Raw genomic sequence first — 21,336 nt, 5'->3', positions numbered from 1 at the left:
ACTGGACTGCTCAGGATAGCTTGAAGATAACCAGTTAAAAAAAAGTGAGTCAGTGGGGTGTATCCTCTGGGGACCAAGAAAGCAAAACAGTATATGACATTCATTTAACACTTCTCATATTAGTGTCTGTCAACAGATTCATTTAGAACATTATCACCCATTATCCCTTCTTTAGACAGAACTATTGTACCTATAGCCTAAAGGAGCCATTGATGGATGCTATAAGTCTATTAAGAAGTCATAATCATTTATAACTGCATTATTACTGATCCAAAGTTATGTGCAGCAGCCAAGGGGAACTCTCACAACTTGTTAAACTTGTTTTATACATGGCTAAACTGTATATGACTTAAAAATGATCTGTACAGTTTAGTAATTACAAAACATACTTATCCCAATACATGGCGAATATGTATCTTTTCTGTTAAATTATAAATACTTAAAACAAACACAATTTCATGGCTTCTATGACCTAATAGTTTCATTTTCACAGGGTGCAGGCTCTGAGGAGCCTGTGTCAGTTTATGCACATTAGACCATGAGAACAAAGCAGTCCTTTGTATAGATATCAGCCTTAATGATCGGGAACAACAGCGGACATCTGTGACGTCTGCTGCATATCTATGAAAATAAGCTGATGTGTAAATTCATTTTGTCATTCACCACCATGTCAAATGTTGATTCACTCCTGTTGGTGAACAATGTCACAAGACTTACCTTATTTTCATGCCACCAGTTCTACATTTCTATCACAGATATTTGCAGCTGTCGAGTTATTTAATGGTAACATTACATGACAGCTTTGGCTTCAAGCATTAATGTGCTAACATGCAGGATCAACATTTACAGGGGTGACCATGTTTTAAATGCTGTGTCACAGCCTTTCTTTACCTAAACCAGTGTAATATATAATATAATCCCACCACCATGAAGTGTATGACCATTTGCTTTAAATAACTTTTTGTACAGTAACATTGGAGATCAATAACCAGAAGAGATAAAGTGTGATCTTAATTAAGTTGATCATATTTAGCTTCCAGTTATCATAAAGTGTTCTCAGGACCACAATCCAGGATCTAGACCCTGAACCTTTTACAGTACAAAGACGCAATGATCCTAACCTTCCTGTTCCGCCTTCCTATGCTTGCATGTGACTTTGTTTTGACACTTTTCTATACATAGTTTGATTTAAAAACATGGTGCAGACTCCAGAATCTGTCTCTTATCTATTTCCAAAGTCCTGGCTAGGAATCGAAGGTCCAGCTGGCAGCAGTGCTAACTAAATATTTATGAATTTTCTAGTTGAGCAGTTTTAAAGTTTGGTCTATTACCTTGTGGGGAAACGGCAGAAAATGTGATCTGCAGTGCACACAGTAATACTACCTGTGCGTGATTGTCAACTGCTTGTACAAATAAATAACTTCCCCTCTTTTATATTAAAACACTCAATCATTTATTAGAGACGACTACATTAGGTTTTATTGTTCACACATCTAAAGGGAGTTACATTTTAATCATGGCCATGGTCATTTTCTTCTGTTGACTCATTTTGAATTGGACAAAGATAAATAAAAAATATTTATGCCAAACCTGGAGGTCGGGCACTTTGAAAATGTATTCTATTTGAATGTATCTCTTTAAACTATAACATAAACATGACAACGCCAACAAAGTGTGTTTTTTTTGTTTTCTCTGAAATCTTCTCAAGTTTGTTAAGTCTAAATAGTCTTCACAGAGCTGCATAACCAGTGGTCACGCAATGACCATTAACTTTTAAACATAGATAACTGTGCAATGCTGGAAACCAATTGAGTAAACAGTAGGAACATGTTTATGGCTTTTGGGCTCTTTATGACACCACAGCCTGTACTCACCGCAGTAGCTTTATTTTCAGACTGACAGAAGAAGGTCTGAGGATGCTTTACTGTCAGCTTGTGTGCCTGGATCCTTTATCTCCCGTACACCTGCACTGGCTCTGAGCTGCTTTTGTCCATCCTTCAGCAGGGAAAGGCTTATGAAAGAGAAGTAGGATGGGAACAAAACATTTCATCTTGGCACATCCATTGACCTCGTTTACCGTCTGATAAATCAGGAACATCAAAAAGAATCAACACACAAATGTCCTTAAGTGATGATCCTATATCTACTATACGGTGGAACTATGTGTTGTTAGATGCCGGAAAGAAAGGCCATCAATTTCACAATAACATTAAACATAGTAGGTGAATAGATGTTAAAAAAAAGAGCAACAAGAGCAGAATTTCTAGTAGCGCCATTTATTAGTTGTACAATTATGAAAAATAATCATAAAAAAAGACTGGAAGCCCAAGATTATTTACAATCTTTTTTTTTTTTTTTTAAGTGAGGTCCCTCTTCTGAGTCATCGTTATCTCAGCCTTTTTTTTTTTTAAATCACAGGGTATTTATTCGATATGTTTAACTTTATAAGACATAGTCCTTTTCTCTCTTTTGACCAGCGTCAAAAATTACATAGGTACATACATACATATACATATACATATATATATATATATAGATATCTATAAAAGCAAAAATTCATTCAAGTATCAAAATACAGAGCGCTAGATTCATGTACAATATCATTCTCATCATTGACGTCATCAGATTAGTCGCGATAATATCTCTCCTGATCCTCAGCAATGTGCAAAAGCAGAAGGGGCCCAGGCTGATGGCTGAAGGTGCCGACAGCAGCCAGCTGGAGACAGTGTACCATAGAGTTATCGCACTGGCCTTACAACGTACCACATACACAACAGTTAAATCATACGTACCAATATACACATCAAACAAAAGTACCATTAACAGTCAACATACAGGGAGTTAGCTAGGAGAAACATGCTGTGTGTCCTGTTCTGTTCTGTAGCTAAAATCTAAAGACGTACCAGCCTGCATGGCAGGTTTGGTGATCAAACTTATGTGGGTTAATGGAACAAAGGGAGCAGGGATGGAGAGGGAGAACTGCAGTTAACCACACCATATCCAGTTACAGTGTTAGGACACACAATTGTCCTATAAAACAATAAAAATATAAAAAAAAGAAAAGAGGAGAAGCCTTTCAAATCAAATAAAAGCCACCCTGTTATAGTATATCATCATTATTATTACCACCAATATCAAACAGTCTTTGTAGTGTCAGTTCCTCTGCCCTTTGAGTTCGTTAAGAGAGTTCCTCCCGTGCAAGATTATATGGTTTAATCACAGTTTTGTGTACAGTTTGTGGATAGGCTGATGGTCATAAAGAGATGCTACAACATAATGCAACAGGAAGGAGTGTGTACCTACAGTGTGAGGTCTTTCTCTTTGAGCGTGTACGTTTGAAGCGTTGCACAAAGTAGTTTCCCCTTCGAACTAAAAGTTCTGTATTAAAACATTGCCGCTACATGTCCTGAAAGAGATGATTTCGAAACGGTGGCTGACAAGGGACAAATCTAATCTCCCGTGTAAAGGGTTTTCTACATTAAACATGTTTAGTCAAATTTCAGTTCCCTTGTGCACCCCCTGCAGACCTGGAGCACTTCTGTTGTGCTGACTGGATTTTTTTAGCTTTTCTGCGGCATTTGCTGTCACGCTTTATGCGTTTTTGACTTTTCATTTAGTCCTTGCACTTCAACTCTGAATTTGCAGCCTTTATCTTCTGCCCAAGTCAGCCGCTGTACTTTCATGTACAAGGAGGCAGCTCTTTATGAGCAAACAAATAGTTTGGATCAACCATCACTTTCGGACAGAAAGTTAAATAGAGTAGTGAGTGTGTGTGTGCGTGCATGCGTGTGTGTGTGTGTGCTGTGTGTAATAGAGTGAGGTCAGATGAACTCGCAGGTCTCCAGGTCCTGTGTTTCTGTAGTGAGCCCGATCCAACTGATGGTGCAATCAGATGCATTGGATGCAGGTCACTTTTTCAACAAAACCCATCCTACCCAGCATGCAACAGGGCTCATTATGTCCTGTCCTTTTTTTCTTACTGGCTGGAATTGGCCACAGTGTTTAGCTATAGAGGAGGAGAAACAAGAAAAACGCACAAACACACAAAAGGAGTGAGGTTAAATAAAGTAAAAAAAAAACAAAGATAAAAACACTTAACTAATATGGACACAAAGAGAACGATGAGGACGGATTAGCCCATCCCCTCCCACAGAACAATTATTAACTCTTTTCACAAAGCAGCCGTGACATATTAACCCAGTGAGACTGGCAAAAGAAAAGGCAATGCTGATACAGATGAACAAAGAAGGCATTTGTTGTGAAATGAAGAAAAGAAGAAACAGGAAAGAGGAAGATGCACTTATTCTTACACACTCTTGGTTTTGTTAAAAGTGCTTAGTTCTAGTTAGTTCACCTCAGAACCGCTTTTTTTTTTCTTTTTTTTTTTGCTCTGATTGATAGTCAGAGGAGGGCTACAAGTCTTAAGAAGGTCTATTATCTGGAGCAGTGAGGACTGCTAACATGCTGTTCCTTATCTGCTGGAACCCCCCCCCCCCCAAACAAAAAGATGCTTCTTTATGTAGCTTCAAAAGACCTTATCACAGTGTTAGGATCATAGCATCCTCTGGCTTCAGCAGACAGTGAATAATATCGCCCTTAGTTAATCCTGTGTAACCCCTACAACACCCCAACCTCTGAGAAGTCTTCTACAGGCCAGAATTACAGGAACCATATTCTGAGTTTCCTCAGGAAACATGTCCATCCAGGTACAGGATATGTGTGGTGGGTCTCTCTCTCTCTCTCTCGACTGCAGGAAAATCTGAATTTCTCTCAGAAGTCGGAGAAGTCAGAAGAGTTGAAAGATCAGAGTGAAAAGCCTCAGAGTGGCCGTCGCCTAATAGAGCAGGAAAAAGCACCAAGAAAAAAAAAAAAGAGAGAGCGCTTATCACCAACAGTCAATAGAGGGATGTTGACAGAGGAGAAGAAGAAAAAGGAAGCATTGTGCAGAGAGTTCAGGAAGCATTCAAGGTAAACAAAGAGGAGAATAGCAGTGAAGGTGAGCGGCAGGCTGGAGGAGGGTTAATATAGAGAAGAAGAGTTGAATTGATAATCAATTAGGAGGAGGTGGTTAAGCTGTCCAAGGATGTGTTGTTTTCAGATGAGGACACAAGTGCAGGGGAAGGGAAGGGGGGGGGGGGTCCCAGAGGAGGGCAGGGGTCCAGCTCAGAGAAGCAGAGTCACAGTGAAAGGCACACAGAAGGAGGAGGAGGAGGAGGAAGAGGAAGGTGAGACCAGGCCCAGAGGTCGGGAGGAAGAGGGCTCCACTCAGAATATGGTGGTCTCGTACTTAGTGCTGATAGTGCGCTTGGATTCCTTCGGGTCCACGAGCCACGTGGTGCTGCCCTGGGACTGAGAATCCCCCTCCTGTTCCACAAGGTCCCCCTGCAAACACAAACAGAGGGAATCAAACGCCGCCTTTCAACAATAACTCACATATTTCTAAAAAGGTTGTTTGATCAAAAAATAGTTGGACGAAATCACCAAACGAAGTTGAAAAATGCCTGTGATCACAATCCATCTCTCACTATATGACGCTTAATGCTCTACTTCCTCTTGGTACACATCAGTCACGCACATATGTACGTAAATACAAGAAACATGCTGTACATTAAAAAACATTAAAATACGTCTCTCTGATAATTTTCTTATACATATTTCAGCTTTAAAGCATGCGTCAGAGTCTTTGTCAGAAGATACCAGCCTTCTCAGACTTTATGGACTCATAGCTTTGATAGAAGTACGACTTCATTATAGTAACATTAAAGGTTCAACCTTCACCTTTGAAACTGCTTTCCTGAAGAGGTTTACCCCTGCTGTGGATAAGTACGGTAACCAATATTTACAAGAACTTTTCTTATACTGTTGGAAAAATAAATAATTAAAAAAATCAATCAAGCAGCATTTTTTTTTTTTTAGCAGATTATACTCAGATTGTGAATTTGCTTCTCATTTGTTTGTAAATGTTGCCTGTGTTTCCACCACACTGTCACTAGGGGGCGCCTGAGTCAAACATAAGCATTTTTCAGTCCATATATGGCAAAGTGGAGGTAAATATGGTTCATAAACAGTATATGAAATGTGGGCCATATAAATACATGTTTCAAGGACAAACAGTAAAACATAGATAACAATGTGTTGGATCGTGGTGATGATGGTTTGGTTTATTTTCAAGGCAGTGAGAGGGTAGGGGAAAAGAAGCTGGCTGTGATGAAAAACAAAGCAATGTGAGAGGCTGGAGGTGGCACAGGATGAAAGGAGGATGTGAAGGCAGCACCTGGGCAGCAGAGTGCAGCGGTAGAAAGGAGGGACGGTGGGTGGTGCAGGTGTAACAGTAACAGCAACGACTGTCGAGAGGAGGAGAGTCCTGGGAGAGATAAACACCGCCAGGAAGAGAGAGAGGGAAGAAGGAGAAGAAGAAGAAGACGAAAGTAAAGAGCACAAGAGAAACAGACAGGAAGAGGGGTTTAGAGAGAATTCAATGGAGAGAAAGTAACACCGATTTGAAAAGCATGAGACAGGGGGAGTCTGGTCTGTTACAGCTAACATAGATAAGACTGTGGCAGCATACAGACTTGAATGTGAGCAACCGCGGTAGCTTTAGGAATGAGAAGCAAGGCGTTTGTTGAAAAGTGCGCTAGATTAGAAGGGGTTGAAATTATTTGTAACAAAAGCACAAGTGGATAAAAAAAAAAAAAAACAGGCATCAACAGGAGAAGTGACAATAGACATAATTCTGTTGAGTTCATTAAGCTGCAGCCAAACACGAGTCCCTGCGGAATAGCTACCTCATTGACATTCAGCACAAGCTCTCGCACTAATGGTTTAAAGCAAATGGCCAAACAAACATCATCACAGTGTACTCACAATCGTGCAATACGCTGCAGACCTAGACAAATGTTCTGAGAGCTTCTAATATGTTTTCAAAGTGTAGTTTGATGAACAGGGAGACTTCTGTTTACCTTAAAAGATAACTACTCACACAGGGAGTATTATAATGTCTGATAGGCTTCAGTCTAAACAAGAGGAGTGTCTGGCACAGGGTCATTCATTCGGAACGAGTGTGAGTATGACTGGGAGGTCAAAACTTCAACACAACTTGTTGCATTTCTCTCGAGTCTGTTTGAGAGCAATTTTTACGATACGATTCGCTTTATTGTCCCCTTGGGGAAATTTGTCTTGGACTCAGAGTGCTGCCAAACGTTCAGCTGCTTCCCACGAGAATCTATAAATGGAAAAACAGCTCCACATGTAATCAGAAAGGCACATGCCAGCCTGTATTTGTTTATATTTGGGTCCATTTGTGGCATAAAAAGCATGCCGTTTTAGCTATTAGCATACCCTGTTTGCAATGTTTTCTTGCATGTCCTGTACATGAAATTGTCCAAGTTATTTAGAAATTAGACATTATGAAATTACATGGATCAATATAGTAATATCTCATGAGGAAGTGTTAAACCTGCTGCCTGCTGAGTAAAATAAAAGTGTGTAACTTGTCTTTGTGTTCAGCTCTGAATGAGTTCAGACTTTAGAAAGCAGTTGGATTTTGAATGGAGCAAGCTCCTTAGACAAGCTGGACAAATCTTCATAATTCAGAACACAAGTACTCACCTATTCTGTCACTTACTTTCAACAGTCTCGTGCTGAAACATTATTGATTTCAAACTCACCGCTGACTTCCGCACACTGCCTCTTGGCCTCGGCACAGGTCGGCTGGACTTGGTCTCAATAACCTCTGATCCGGGTCCCACTGGGAGGTGCTGGTGCTGTTTGGTCCTCTGTGCCTGCAGAGCCAGCTGATAGGCCACCTCGAACGCCTGGCCGAGGGTCAGTATGATCTCATAGGTCAGGTTCTATACGAGAAAGAAAAAGTGGAAACCAATGTTTTAAACGACTCCTAAAAGTTTTCCCAGCCTGGAGAACTAAAGTGAACTCAGTTTGCAGTGAGATGAAAAACATATCAGAACAAAGTTGTTTTTTTTTCCCCTCTCTGGAAAGCCAAATTGTGTAACACGGTGTGGCAGTAATCTCCTGAGTATTTTGCAGCAGCAAGCAGCTCCTCTCAGTACTTGAAGTGGATTCATCTGCTGTAGCTTAGTATTAAAGCTGCTGCCTGCTGCACTCTTTTGTTATACTGTGACAGCTTCCAAATATGACAAAGCCCCCTTAGAATAAAGACAGAGAACTCAAGCTTCTCACAACAGACCTCTAAAAGGAAAAAAAAAAAAAAAAACAGAAACTGAGGTCTGAAATAATCCGAAATAACCCTTTAAGGAATAAAAGCCTGTTTACGTTTTGGTTGTTGAAGACCTCCGCAGCAGCTGGCCTCACCTCTAATACTGCTAAAAATGGGTGTGCTTGTTTTTTTTTTTTTTTAAGAACTGAGTTATTTCTGTAAAAATCTCGGACGAAGTTTGAAATACGTCCAGTAGGAAGTGCAGTAAGAATTTTTTCTCAGGCAGCTCCCGAACATGTGTGCTTATTCAAGCCGGTCCCTGTCTGGAACCATCACACAGGTGTATTCACAGTGTTTGATAGGAGTAGCCTCTGTAACCCTTTAAACTACCAAAGGAGAACTTTGGTCTTTAATGATCTATTTGATGCAGAAAAGAGTGGATGTAACGTTACGATTTACAGCTCTAATGACAAATGCAGCTCCTTTTGGTGTTTAACAGATTAGTCAAGCAGAGGAGGAATCGTAAGAAGTAAAGTCATTCCACTTCACACATTGTGGGTGTCCACTTCAATCTGTTTTTCTGTGGACTGTACCGACCTGAGGGATCTTTGACTTTTTGTCAAGAAGTTAATTGCGTGTCTGCAGCTTCACTATCTGATCCCTTCTGGGCATGACTTGGCTGCAAATGATGTCACCAGCACGATGTGTCAGGGCCTGTTGCTGCATAGTGTTCCAGCTTCAAATTTATACCACAGACGTGTCTGTCCATATTTATATAAAGTCAATGATCCAGACAGGATGTGATTAGCTCTGTGTTCTCTTTGTGTGCTGAAGGTTGGGCCAAGGCTGACGGCGGCAATTATGATCAATACAGTTTAAAACAACTGATGACAGATGTGGCTTTCCATGATTATCAACCTACTTCAACACTTTCTGCTAAAGCGCAGCCAGGAAACAAACACTGTCAGGCTGAGTTTAGTCTGCAGTGGCCCAGTCCGCATTATGAGGGAGATTAGCAGGATAATCATCACATCTCATGGGGGACAGGGTAAGTAATGGAGGGCTACTTATCATGGCCAGAGTAGCACGGGGAGGCAATCAACCCCAACTGGAGCGTGACACCTCAAGGAGACAGGCCAGTCTAGAGATAACAGTGTCACATCTACTCAGTGTAAATACACGATGATGGAGGAATTTAAATTTAAAGCAGGGAAGGTTCTCAACACTTTTCCTCTTAGTCATTTCATCATCTTTGTCACAAATGAACTAACTTGTTCCAGGTATGAATTGTTGTATTCTTACCACGTCTACTGTGCTGAACACGTGGCAGTAGTGGTGGCTGGTCTGCAGGTCCTTGGTGATGTAAGCAAATGTGCACAAGTCCTCTGGGTCCTGGGCTGCACATGATATGTTTCGGATCTCGTGCTCTGCAATGATGTTCTGCACAAAGAGAAGAGGCAGCATGAGAATCCAAACTGGGACTTTAATGGCTGTAATGTTTTTTTTTTTTTTAATTGTGTGTTCTTACGATTTACAACAATGACAGGAGACAGGCAGTAAAGGGAAGACACTGAAGCATGAATCAAGTTTCACAGCTGTGACAGTAAAGAGAACTTACTGACTACTAACTAGTCTTATGATAAAAAAATAAAAAAAACATTCAGAAAACAGCCTAACAACTGTTTTTTTTGAAAAGTCAGCAAATGAACTATGTAGCCTAATTAAATAGTGTGTGTACTAGGATCCAGCAGCGACTTTACTTTCTGCGAAGGCTTAGGGTGTACAGTGTCCAGCAGAAGGTGATGCTGCTTTTTTATCATTCTGTGATCGAAAGTATACTTCGCTATGCAATTGTTGCCTGGTTTGGTAATTTAACTGTGAAGTCTCAAATCAACAGATTGGTTCACACTGCACTTCAAGTGATGGGAGTGAGGGAGCACCCCACTCTTCAAACAATATTCGAGGAAACAGTCCCGGTACTTAGACAGGCCAAGAAAATAGCTGCAGAGCCTTCTCATGTCTTGAATTCTGAGTATGAATTGTGACCCTCAGGCAGGCGTTACAGAGTTCCAGTTAAAAATAAGAAAAGATATTTGAACGGGTATAAATTTTCATTTCTCCCACTATCCGTTTCTCTGTTGAACTCAGGCCGTAAGTAGAGCTGAGGGTGATTACATTTAACCGCCATCTGTTAACCGTGGCCGTGTGCTCATCAAGTCGCTGACCTTATTGGCTGCATCGATGAACTTCACACCCTTGTAGGTTATGGAGAGGACAATGCTGGGGACTTTTCTCATTTGCTCTGTCGATCTCTGCATAGGAAAAAAAAGGACATGAATACATCAAATGTATCTACGCGTTTAATGTCCTGATTTTCTCTGGTTAAGAAAGTTGTCGCTCACCCGCATTTTGGCACAGGCATCCTGCGTGGACTCAGTACCCCGCAGATCCTTGATAAGCATGGAACCGAGGTACTACAACGGAAAAGGAGAGGGACAAAATGCAAGATAAGGATGTGTTCCGTGAATTATGAATGAATTACGAGTATGTGAGAGAATCAAAAGGTATAAATTTACATTGGCTTCATAGGCGCAGGATTCAAAGATGAGCTTCTCAGGCTGATGATGCCAGTTCTGGACCGGGGCATATGGTGCTGCTAGACTAGGAGGCCGCAGGGTCAGACGAGGCTCTCGATGCCGTTCGTCGTACCGTTCCTAGAGGAAAAAAAAAAAATATATATTACAAAAGATATAATCACTCCATCACACTGAGACACGATGGTTTGAGACACAAATAAAACACAACATACGTGTGATCTGTGTCGTTCACTGCGATATCTTTGGGTAACGTCATAGTCGGTTTCTGGCACTTTTTTCCTCCCCGATTCTACAATTGGCAGCAGAGGGTCCATCGAACGTCCCGAGTAGGACTCCATCTGACTGAGAGGGGACGAGGACTGGGATCCAGGAAGGTCTTGGCACTGGAGAGACAGAGTTTCAATACACTCAGTATCAAGTAGTAAAAAAATCAGCTAAATTTGTGTGCAAAAGAGAGAAAACTGAGAAAGCTGTCGGTGAAACAAACTCACCCTGATTTGAGACAATCGAGGAGGCTTCACTGGAGGCTCTTCATAGGGTCTTTCCGCTAATGAGGCGATGATGCGTTTCCTGTGACCAAGTAAGGAGATCTTCAGCACCTAAAGGAAAGAGAGGAAAATATCTTGTAAATATATGTAGCGGCATTTCAGGACGCAGAAGTGATGGAAAGTGTGGCGTATGATGAAAATCCTCAAGACGCTGCGACTTTGTCAGTAACCTGTTGAGCTTTGAAGCCTGTAACCCGAAAATGAGACTCTATAGTCTTATTAAAAATCTAATTTCAGAAGTTTGTTTTGTCGAACAAAAATTTGCCATGTTAATAGGCAGCATAATTCAGTTTCAGCTCTGTTCTACAATATTTCACAACTGAAGTTTGGCATGTTTGCTTACAAAGTTTGAAAAATCCTGCTTCCCCCAAACCAAAACTCAAAACACAAAACTTCTCTCTTTTCCTGAGTTTTCCTTTTACACGGTGTGAAACTAATTTCACCCTCTGATACTCCCTTTAGTCCTGTGTCCCCGTGACTCACATTGACAATCTCCAGCTCCCACAGGTTTTTGACACAGTCCAGAGAGCGGTAGCCGCTGGCCAGGAAGTTGTGCAAGTACTCGTGCAGGCCCAGATTCTCCAGCCAGGAGGAGAGGGAGCTGCTGCCGTCACAGCCCAGAGCTTTCACCTGGAAAAAAAGACAAGCGTCAGGCACCGATGCTTTGAAGGCTTTAGGATGACATCTTGGCACATACAGTACGTTATGTGCCAACTTATGTTGATGTATAACTTCATTTCATATAGTCCTCATCGCAGAGAGCATGGTCCTATCCAATAATGGCAAAAAGGCCCAAACACATCTTTAATAAAACACTCAAAAAAATACATTGATGTAAAGAAGAAAAAGTTCCAATGTTTTCACACATGCAAAAACCTCTTAAAATCTCTCTTTATGTGTGAAAGCAAATGGTCAAAGTTTTCATTCTGACTTTACTAAAAGTTTTTCCTGCAACATCTCGCTAGAAATATTGGAGTGAGCCGATTTGTAAACAAAGCAGGTAATCTTCAGGAAAATTCAGGGGGGGGGGAGACAAGCGGGCAGGGTGATGATGTTTATATAACACGCCCAGTGCACGACCACTGCAAATGTAATAAAACAGCTTTGTAATCTTTTTTGCTCGCCAGTGTGTTCTTTTCCACTCATTCGTCGATCCTGGGAATACGTCACAGCATTGACATAAAGGCAGAACGCTGTCATCATATCGGTAGACTTTGTTGCTTTGTCCGCCATCTTGGATTTCACGCGGCATCTTTTTTTTTTACGTTATGCCTCGTGAGACAGTAGATGTAATAAAACTCACTGAATCAGGTCACACTAAAGTGACTTGAGAGTTGAACGTGGTTAATAAGGATTTGTCACCTTGGGTAACGAACGTGCCGCATGCAGGATCTTCTTTCTGTGGCTTGGATCCGTGATCCCGATCTCTCTCAAGTCCTGGTCCTCCATGACGTTGCTGCCCTGTAGACAGAAGATAAAAGCAACTGAGTATGTTGAATGGTAAAAGGCTTCCATTAGAAAATGATACATCACTGAGGACAGCACTCGAGTCAACACTCAGAACTATGGAGGCACATTTGTTCAACCTTGCTTTAAATGAAGAATCATTCAAGAGGAAAAAGAGCGCAGAGAGGAATTCCAAGCCATAAGTGCCAAAATGTAGAACAGTAAAGTTAAAATGTATGGTCATAAATCTACTCATAGAAATCAAGCTCAGGCTGTATGCCTTCCTAAAACAAAGCCTCCTTGAGGAGAGCCTTACACTGCAGGGTCAGTATTGATCATACTGAATGCTACCACTGCAGTAAAAAGGTCAGTTAGTCTTCATCCTCCCACTGACTGTAGCCTGGAGGCCACATCGATAACCCCGTAAATGAGATATAACAGTACGTGTGTGTGTGTGTGTGTGTGTGTGTTGGGGGGGGGGGGGGCACTAACAGAGCTGTGTAACCCTTCTTTGGTTACGCACAGCAGCACCTTTGGGACTGTGTGGCAGGTATTGAATAATAGAGAAAAGAAGCGATAAATCAATGTCAGAAGATCGGAGTGGTCAGCGATATGAGATGGAGGGGGAGAATACGGCACATCGACAGCTGACTGTAAGTGATGGCTGCAGGGGGGACAATCAAAACGGTGTGACATGGAGCAGGAAAGACTGCACACGCACAGTGGTTCATTATAAACGTCCTGTTCGCTGATCTCAAGGTTCAACTGTCAGATAAAATGACGTATTAGGAAGCGGACGACTCTGGTGACAGAGAAGGAGCCAGGATGAGTCCTGAGTCCGTCTTTTTCAGGCCATAAATGCTCACGGTGGAACTGTGAAGCTAAGGTCAGCATCTCAACCTCGTGTGTTAAAGTACAGAACAAATTGTGACAGCTCAGGAGCACATGGAGCTGATTCTCCAATATCAATCACAAGTTAATCCACAGGCACACAGCAGTGTCAGGACAGACGTGGAGCCGTCTGTAGGTCAAACCTAACGGCTTGTTTTTCATTCAGAATTCGTCGATGCAAACGAGGAACAGAGAGAATGAGCGGCGGGGGGGGGGGGGCGAGTAAGCCTGTCAGTGATTGGGAGGAAAAAAACGCAGAGTAATGCTGCTCGTGGAATCACAATGATCGCATTTTTTTTGCGGGGCGACGTACAGAGGGCACGAGAACGTGAGGAGATTCTGGTTCAGAGGGTTCAGCTGTTGTGAGAAAAAAACAAAAAACAAAGTGAAGACCATAAGTGTGCATGTAATGTCTCAGAAAGTGCGGTGGGTCTGTCATGTGACGGGAAGCTGGCTCCCGCTGAAGCCGGAGCACATATTGAGCATCATGACTCACCTCTTTTATTCCTTAATACTCGGCACTAAACTGACAGCATAGAGCCCATTATCTGTGAGCAGCTACACGCTGATCGCTGCCTCGCCGGCTGAGGATGAAACTATTTGAGAGCTGGATGGATAATAGCACTTTCACAGTGCATGGATCATTGCATTACTGTCCCACTGGAGATGAGCTGATAGATGGCTCTGTGGGGAGAAGCTGAGCTGGGGCACACTCCATCAACACCCTTTTCACATTTTAAGGGCGTCTTCAAACCCTAATCCTGCTCGGCACTGTAATGCAGATGTGCTTTTTAATGCAGCCGTTTTCTTTCTTACTGCTTTAGGTTAAGGTTCTTTATTTGAACGTGTAGGTAGATTTGTTTTGCAGAGAGCCAGATGTCACATGAAATAACACATAACAGAGACAGGCATCTATTTTTAAAATGATGACCTGAGGGACATACGTTCAAGGTTTTACAAATGAGGGCAAAATGAGACAAAAAATAGCAATAAATATAGATATTTTTTTAATTAACTCAATTTCATAACTTCTTAAAATCAAGCCAAAGTAGAAGCAAGTTTACGACAAAGACAAAATATAAATGTGTGTGCCCAAAGTATCTGAAGCTAAATGAAAATGATAAATTAAACGTGTCACACTGACAATGACTTTATGACGGATGAGGAGTTGGTTATTGGCCAGTAAGGATGAAAGTCTGCAGCAGTGAGTTTCTTTTTCTTCAACTTAACAGTGAGAGATTTCAAACATTAGGCTCATTGCTTAGATTTGTTGTTGACCCCGTAAAATTTGATGGCACACTGTTTGAATTCTGAAAAAGGTTTATAGAAATTGATGCCATTTTTCTGCGCGAACTTATCCGTTCTCAATGCCAGGATTTTAAATTTGAACCCTTATGGAGCAAAAAATAAATAAATAAATAAATAAAAATGAAAAGGGTAAATAAAACATTGATCTCCTGCAGCACAAATGCCAAAATTACCAAACAAATGCTGCTTACTGATTAGCCACATAAAGTCGGACCAATGTGTTACGACTTTAACCCTGTCACCAGCTCAGCAGGTTCAAAAAGTGAGAATGCACGAGTTGTGAAAAAAGCTTAATTCAGCACAAGATTGGAGAAAAGAATACATCTAGATTAGTGTGAGGTGTAGGTGCGTTGTGTCTGTGCTTGTGCGGCCCATCCATCTCCGCTGTCCTCCTGTTCTCTCATTAAAATGCTGCTCTGTCCTCCGCCCGATCCGGAGAATAGTCATAGCGGTCCCTCTGGTTTAAAACACTATGAATTCAGACCGGGGCCTCCAGCTTGGGCACAGATCACTTATCCCCACCGTCTAAATGAAAAGGACAACCAACCAACAGCACCGAAACCCGAGTTTGTCCTCCTAAAGAGGCTGTCAGAGGACGCCCCAAAGAGCTTCCAGGAAACAGTGTAAAGAAAATGCAGAAATGCTCTTTAAATGGACTCCTCAAATTCCTGCACAAATGTTTTCAAGCAGATAAATGGACCAATACATCACCACCATTACCACAACAGAAAAATCTATTAATCCATTAGCCATCTTGGAGCTTCTAATGCATGAAGCCATTACTGAATTCCTTATCTGTCTGCAGGCTTTAGTGCCATTGACTCACTTTTGCAATTTGTTTAATGGCAAAAAAATAACAATGAGGACAGAAAGTTACAAGAAAGGAAAAACTGATGGTCCAACTTGCTGCTTTGCTCATATTTCACTTCGTCTTGTAACACTGAGTAAAGCCATGCTGTTGCTTTCAACATGTAATGGGTCAACTTGCAGAAGTGCAACTTTGACTCAGTTCCCTTGAATACAAACTAACTTGGTGTTTATCAGAGGTTTTTGGTAGACTGTGGACAAAATGAGCTGTTTAGTTTTAAAAGCCATTGCTTGTCAGCACCAGTGAGCGCTGGTGAAACGCCTGCTCCCTCACAGCTTGTTTCATGGGGACATTTGCTCCATGAGTCGATAAAAAGCAACTAATTGGTTTCAGAGGAGGCTTGCCTCTGCTCCGGTGCTTGAACAGCCTACAATCAGTGCTGTTATTGATCCGTTTCTAAAGCGAGCCTGCAGGATAGACAGAGATCACAGCAGCCTGAATGGCAGAGTAAACACTGTTTAATTAGTGATCTGCTGCTCATTGGCTCCGGCTGTTTCTAAACTATTGTTTTTGTTAAGGCCTTTCAAACGCACAAGAAGATTCCACATAGGCCCTACTGAATGTAAAATCCGCCGCTAGGGGGCTCTCAATCAAACAATAACAAAAGATGACGTCGACGCTTGCGGTGTAAAAATGAACGAACTCTGTGTTGAAGCTATACGAACGAGCCAAACCGACCTGAGAAAGACGTTATGTGTACTGACGATATTTTTTAAATTACAGCAGCACATACACAACAGAACAGGTTTCAGGAGCAGCTAGCGCTATATTATGCAGCGGACTTTGACGTACGATCCGGTGTTTCCTTGACAACGATGAACATTTCGTGACTTTCACGGCGGCCGTTAGATATTTTAATGTAAACGTTAGCATGCAATTCTACATACTGTACCGTTAAAAGGAGCTCATTAATGAGACCTATTTGAAATATGAAAAGTAGCAGAGCTCATGAAATACACCAACAATAGGGAGGATCATAAACTCCTAATCCCATTTTTTTATTAATACTGAGCTCACTATCATTTAACACAATTAGTGAAAAAAATATATATTACAAAAAAAGGAAATAAATTTAGATTTGACAAAACAAGCACAACACATCGTGTACCACAGAAGCCGTTTAATCTCGTCTACCTTGTGTTCATGAATGTGGGAAGCCAAAATCGTAGGAAATTAATTTCCTAGCCTCAGCTGAGATGTTACCAAGAGGTCAGATATGATGCAGGAGAGAGGTCAGCAGTTAGATCATTAATGTGAAGTTCTTAAATGAACAGAGAGTCAATAAAAGAAGGCCCAAACAGGTGAAATGTGGTCCCTTTTCCTCTGTGCTGGTTAAGAAGACTGGAAGTTCTGTACAATCTGGAGCTGATTTATGGAGTTTTGGTTGAAGCAAGTGAAGAAGCTTTTGTAATAATCAAGATGAGAGAAGATGAAGGCATGTGAAATGGTCTCCGTGTAATTGCATTTAAGTACATTTCATATTCTTTTTTTTACTAAACATACAGAGCACTTTGAACCTATGCCTCAAAGCTGGAAATAAAAAAAAAAAAGAATAATCTGTGTGGTATCAAAGGATGTTCCTGTTAACGCTCCACTGCACCAGAGTACATTAAACACATCTAGAAAGAGTTCTGCAGAGGCGAGGTGACTCAGAGGGAGATTCTCTTTTTCCAAGTGAGACCAAACTGTAATTTTTTTCAACCAAAAACAGGGTCAACACTGACTGAGGGAAGGACACACTGTTTAAATGCTACATTTTTTTTCTTTCTAAATCCTCCACAGACTTTAGGAGGCCAGGTGGGCTCTAAGCTGTGTTTAAAGATAGACATTTTTTTTTCCAGCTTCCTGCTTTGAAAAAAAAAAAAAAGGGGGGACTGAGGAAGAAGAGTGTGAAAGACTAAAAGACAGCAGGAAGATTAAACCCTGAGAGTATCTTCAGAGGCTTAATGGCGGAGTTAAACATGGCTGTTAATGGCAGTGGATGAGAGGGAGGGAGGCAGATATGTGGAGGATTTCTCTTTTCAGAGTAGATTAAAGATTATTATTGGATGTATCAATACTGAAATAAATCCGACACAGACGTCTACTACAGCTACAGGATAAGGGCCCATAAGGCAGGACATTTTACACATTTATTTGAAGTATTCATCGTGTGAAGTTCCGAGCTGTAAAGGTTAGAAACGACAGTAAAACATGGTTGATGTAAAGACATGCTTGATTTGTGAACATCCCATACGTTTACTTCAATTTGATCTTGTCTCTGGGGGTTGGGTTCAGAGTGTGCCGATTTTTGAAGTAGTTTCGCTTGATTTAAATATTCTTCAGCCCGTGCAGTGTTTGAAGCTTTAAACACGTCTTTCTCCTCGAGCAATGTGTTATCTTCCCGAGCAGACAGAAAACATCTGACTGCTCAAAAAAAAAAAAAAAAAACACCTTTGAAGACACAACCTGCTGCTGGAAAACTTGTACAAAAAATGTTTTTCCCCGTAAGGTTTGCGTGGGTTACAATTTGGGACTGAATTATGGAGTATGTCTGACATTGTGTCTTGTAAATCCATTTGACACTGCCAGCTGCACGGCTGACTTAATGAACTAAACGTTATTTTGCATGTAAAACACTTAGACGTGTCAGGTGGTCAAACATTTGAGGTTTCCAGATGAACTAGTCATAGAGACACCCAAGGAGATTCATTTATGATCAATGCTTCATCAGAGTTATGCTACGTTCCATTTAACTCGGAACTGGGAAGTCGGAGCTGGGAATGACGTCCCATCTGAGTTCAGTGTGTTCCAGTTGCAAGTCAGAAAAGCAACATGGGCAGCTACAGGAGTACCTTTGTTTTGTTAGCTAAAGCCAGAAGATAACAACACACTACATGATAGTTTGTGCACAAATATAACATGACAACATGTCCACGGGATACACGATACTATCAGTGTGATCGATTTAATCACAAAAAGAGGAGCAAGTGGCTGTTAAACACTATAGTTACAGCTTTAACATATGGTTGATGCACGTAGCCGCCATGTTGGAGTCTAACTCGGGCTACTCCGAGTTCCTCTGACTTTCCGACAAGTAAATACGCCTTCATGTGGCGTTCCAGTTGACACTTCCGACTTTGAACTTGGAAAGTCCCACTTCCCAGTTCAACTGGAACACAGCACTAAAGCTCCTGTGAGGAACTTGTACTTTGTGTTGATTATGGCGCCCCCCTGTGGACAAAGCAGTATAATACGCCATGAGATGCTATATTGTCCCCTTGGGGAAATTTCTCTTGGTCTTCAAGTGCTGCAGACATTTACTGTAGCTCGTACCTCTTCTCACTTTGCTGATCTTGCCTTGTACATGAGTAAGTAGTGCTTTCTGATCAAATCTCCTCCTGCTTTCTTTCAACAAATCAGATGTAGCAGCACTCGTTGCGGTCAATAATGTCAAAAAAGGCTGTTTCTTTTCTCTGACACTTCTGCAGTGGTGGTTACAGGCATTCAAAATAATAATCATCAATCTCCTCTCTGTTGCTCTTGTTTGCATTTGTAGGTCACACAAAGGCATCAACATTCATTACAGCTTGCTTTATTACCGGCTGAAAATTCCTTGCTCAAGAGCTTTAATCATGCAGAGTCTAGAAGTAAACGATGTTCACAGTTTAAGGACAAAATACGCTCCTTGTACTGATGATTGTGGAGCTTAAAAATCCAAACACTCATGGGACTGAAGAAACCCGAAAAACCTTGGATGCACCGATGGAAAAATGAAGTTCAAGTTTGTTTTTACTTTTTTCTAAGATTTTTTCAACGCACTTTGCCTTCATCTGTTGGGACAGCAAGAGAGAGAGAGAGAGAGAGAGAGAGAGAGAGAGAGAGAGGAGAGAGAGAGAGAGAGAGAGAGAGAGAGAGAGAGAGAGAAGAGAGAGAGAGAGAGAGAGAGATGAGAGAGGAGATGAGAGAGAGAGAGAGAGAGAGAGAGAGTCTCTAGCCTCCGTACACGTGAGGGTCTGCTCTACCAACTAAGCTAAACCTAAGCCGCAAATTAGTTCTTACTTTTGAGAAGTTCTTATCTATTTTGAATGGTTTGATAATGTATAAGCAGAACTGTGAATCCAGCTCATTTAAATGAATCGTGTTGTGTAAGGCCTTTTGGGTTGGATTTAGTTAGGCTTGAAACCTGAATATGACCATCATTCAAACCGTGGAGTATAGGAACACGTGAAGCTCAATGTTTGAATGAAATGAAAACCAGATTGTGTCAAAGAAGTGTGTTGATGTGCCTGATCAAAAAAGGAAAAAGTTTCCATCTTGACCTGTGATGGCAATTTCATTTCCACCCCGCCCACTTGCCCAGCCTACCAGCTGGGTCCATGGTCATTTCCTCCATCAGTCTTCATTACTGACACAAGCAACAGAGCCAACTCATAGTGGCGTCGCACACTGTGGGCTCCATAAACGTGTCGGCTTGGCAATAGCATCCCATTGCTCACTTAGTGCTCCTCCACTCTGCCTGAGCATCAGCCGGTCCCCTGACTGTAAGTCTGAGCTGGAGACAGAATGTCTGAGAGTGCAGCATACACCTGACTCAACACGCAACCAACCAGATCGAATGGTATCCAAGTGGCTGTAAACAAACTATGTGACAGCTCAGGTGAAGCTGCATAGTGTTGAGCGGTGGATGTGTGAATCCAGCAAACAATCCAGCTCAGCCCGAGAGTGTGTCACAAAAAAAGAGAGGAAAGTCAAAGTACATGATGCAAAGGGTGATATTCAATAAAGTGCTGAATCAACACACAATAAACAGTTCCGGTAACATAATGTTGTAGCTGCTGATAAAGTGGGAAGGGTTGTTACAGGATTCAGCTAATTGAACTTCAGAAGCAGCTAATGGGATCATCTCACTGCTAATGGAGTGTGGCGCCAATTGGATTAATGCACAAAGACACAAAATGGAGTTAAGTAGGAGTAAGTGCGAAAAGTAGGAGAATTAAAAAAATGAGGAAATCAAAGAGCATTAAGTTCAATTAAAGTCAAACTCACCATGTAGTGCAAGTCGTCGAAACCATTCAGGAGTAGTTTGCTCTCGTACTGAGGAAGCCCCACATGCTCCAGCCAGTCCCCCACAGGCTGTTCCAGCATGCGGCCCGCAGCACCTACCGACAGGGGAAAACGTTTCAGGAGGGAGAAACCTTTGAGTCGGTAGCAGCGGCACTCTGAGGAGGAGACGTGGCACTGCCACATCATTCTCGGCCAGCAGAGCCGAGCGCACCAGCAGCAGGATGGTGAGGGAGACAGTGTCCTGTGTGGACAGGGCGTCAGCTCCCGCAGGGCAGCGGGGGCCGAACCACAATCACCCAAGATGAAATCAGGTACCCCTGAGTTTAGGGGTGAAGGAGATAATGTCGGGGTCGGGGCTGGTCTGACACCAGCTTCACAAATTCTAGCTGTGACAGTCAGTCAGAAACATCTGCAGGTTTTCAGGAGGTAGCATTTTCTGTTCAAAAACAAAATCTTGCA

General features: G+C 41.8%; 1 protein-coding gene across 7 annotated transcripts in view; it reads right to left on the bottom strand.

Annotated features, from left to right (window-relative positions):
- Positions 1-1,546: 1,546 nt before the first annotated feature.
- Positions 1,547-21,336, bottom strand: part of LOC306833980 (ankyrin repeat and SAM domain-containing protein 1A) — a 67,799-nt gene continuing 48,009 nt past the window's right edge. For 4 of the 7 annotated variants that reach the window (XM_079359674.1, XM_079359677.1, XM_079359676.1 and 1 more), the window contains 12 exons: positions 20,860-20,972; positions 12,681-12,779; positions 11,802-11,948; positions 11,262-11,369; positions 10,983-11,153; positions 10,750-10,887; positions 10,576-10,647; positions 10,399-10,485; positions 9,476-9,613; positions 7,668-7,850; positions 6,275-6,364; positions 4,850-5,382 (listed from right to left, as the gene is read on the bottom strand). In XM_079359674.1, the coding sequence (XP_079215800.1) occupies positions 5,266-5,382; positions 6,275-6,364; positions 7,668-7,850; positions 9,476-9,613; positions 10,399-10,485; positions 10,576-10,647; positions 10,750-10,887; positions 10,983-11,153; positions 11,262-11,369; positions 11,802-11,948; positions 12,681-12,779; positions 20,860-20,972 (1,463 nt within the window). In that variant the 3' untranslated portion in view covers positions 4,850-5,265. The other 3 variants (XM_079359675.1, XM_079359679.1, XM_079359678.1) reach the window with 3 other exon arrangements.

This window comes from Symphodus melops (genome assembly GCF_947650265.1).
Source record: "Symphodus melops genome assembly, chromosome: 13".
NCBI lineage: Eukaryota > Metazoa > Chordata > Actinopteri > Labriformes > Labridae > Symphodus > Symphodus melops.
This window is presented reverse-complemented; position numbering and strand designations above follow the sequence as displayed.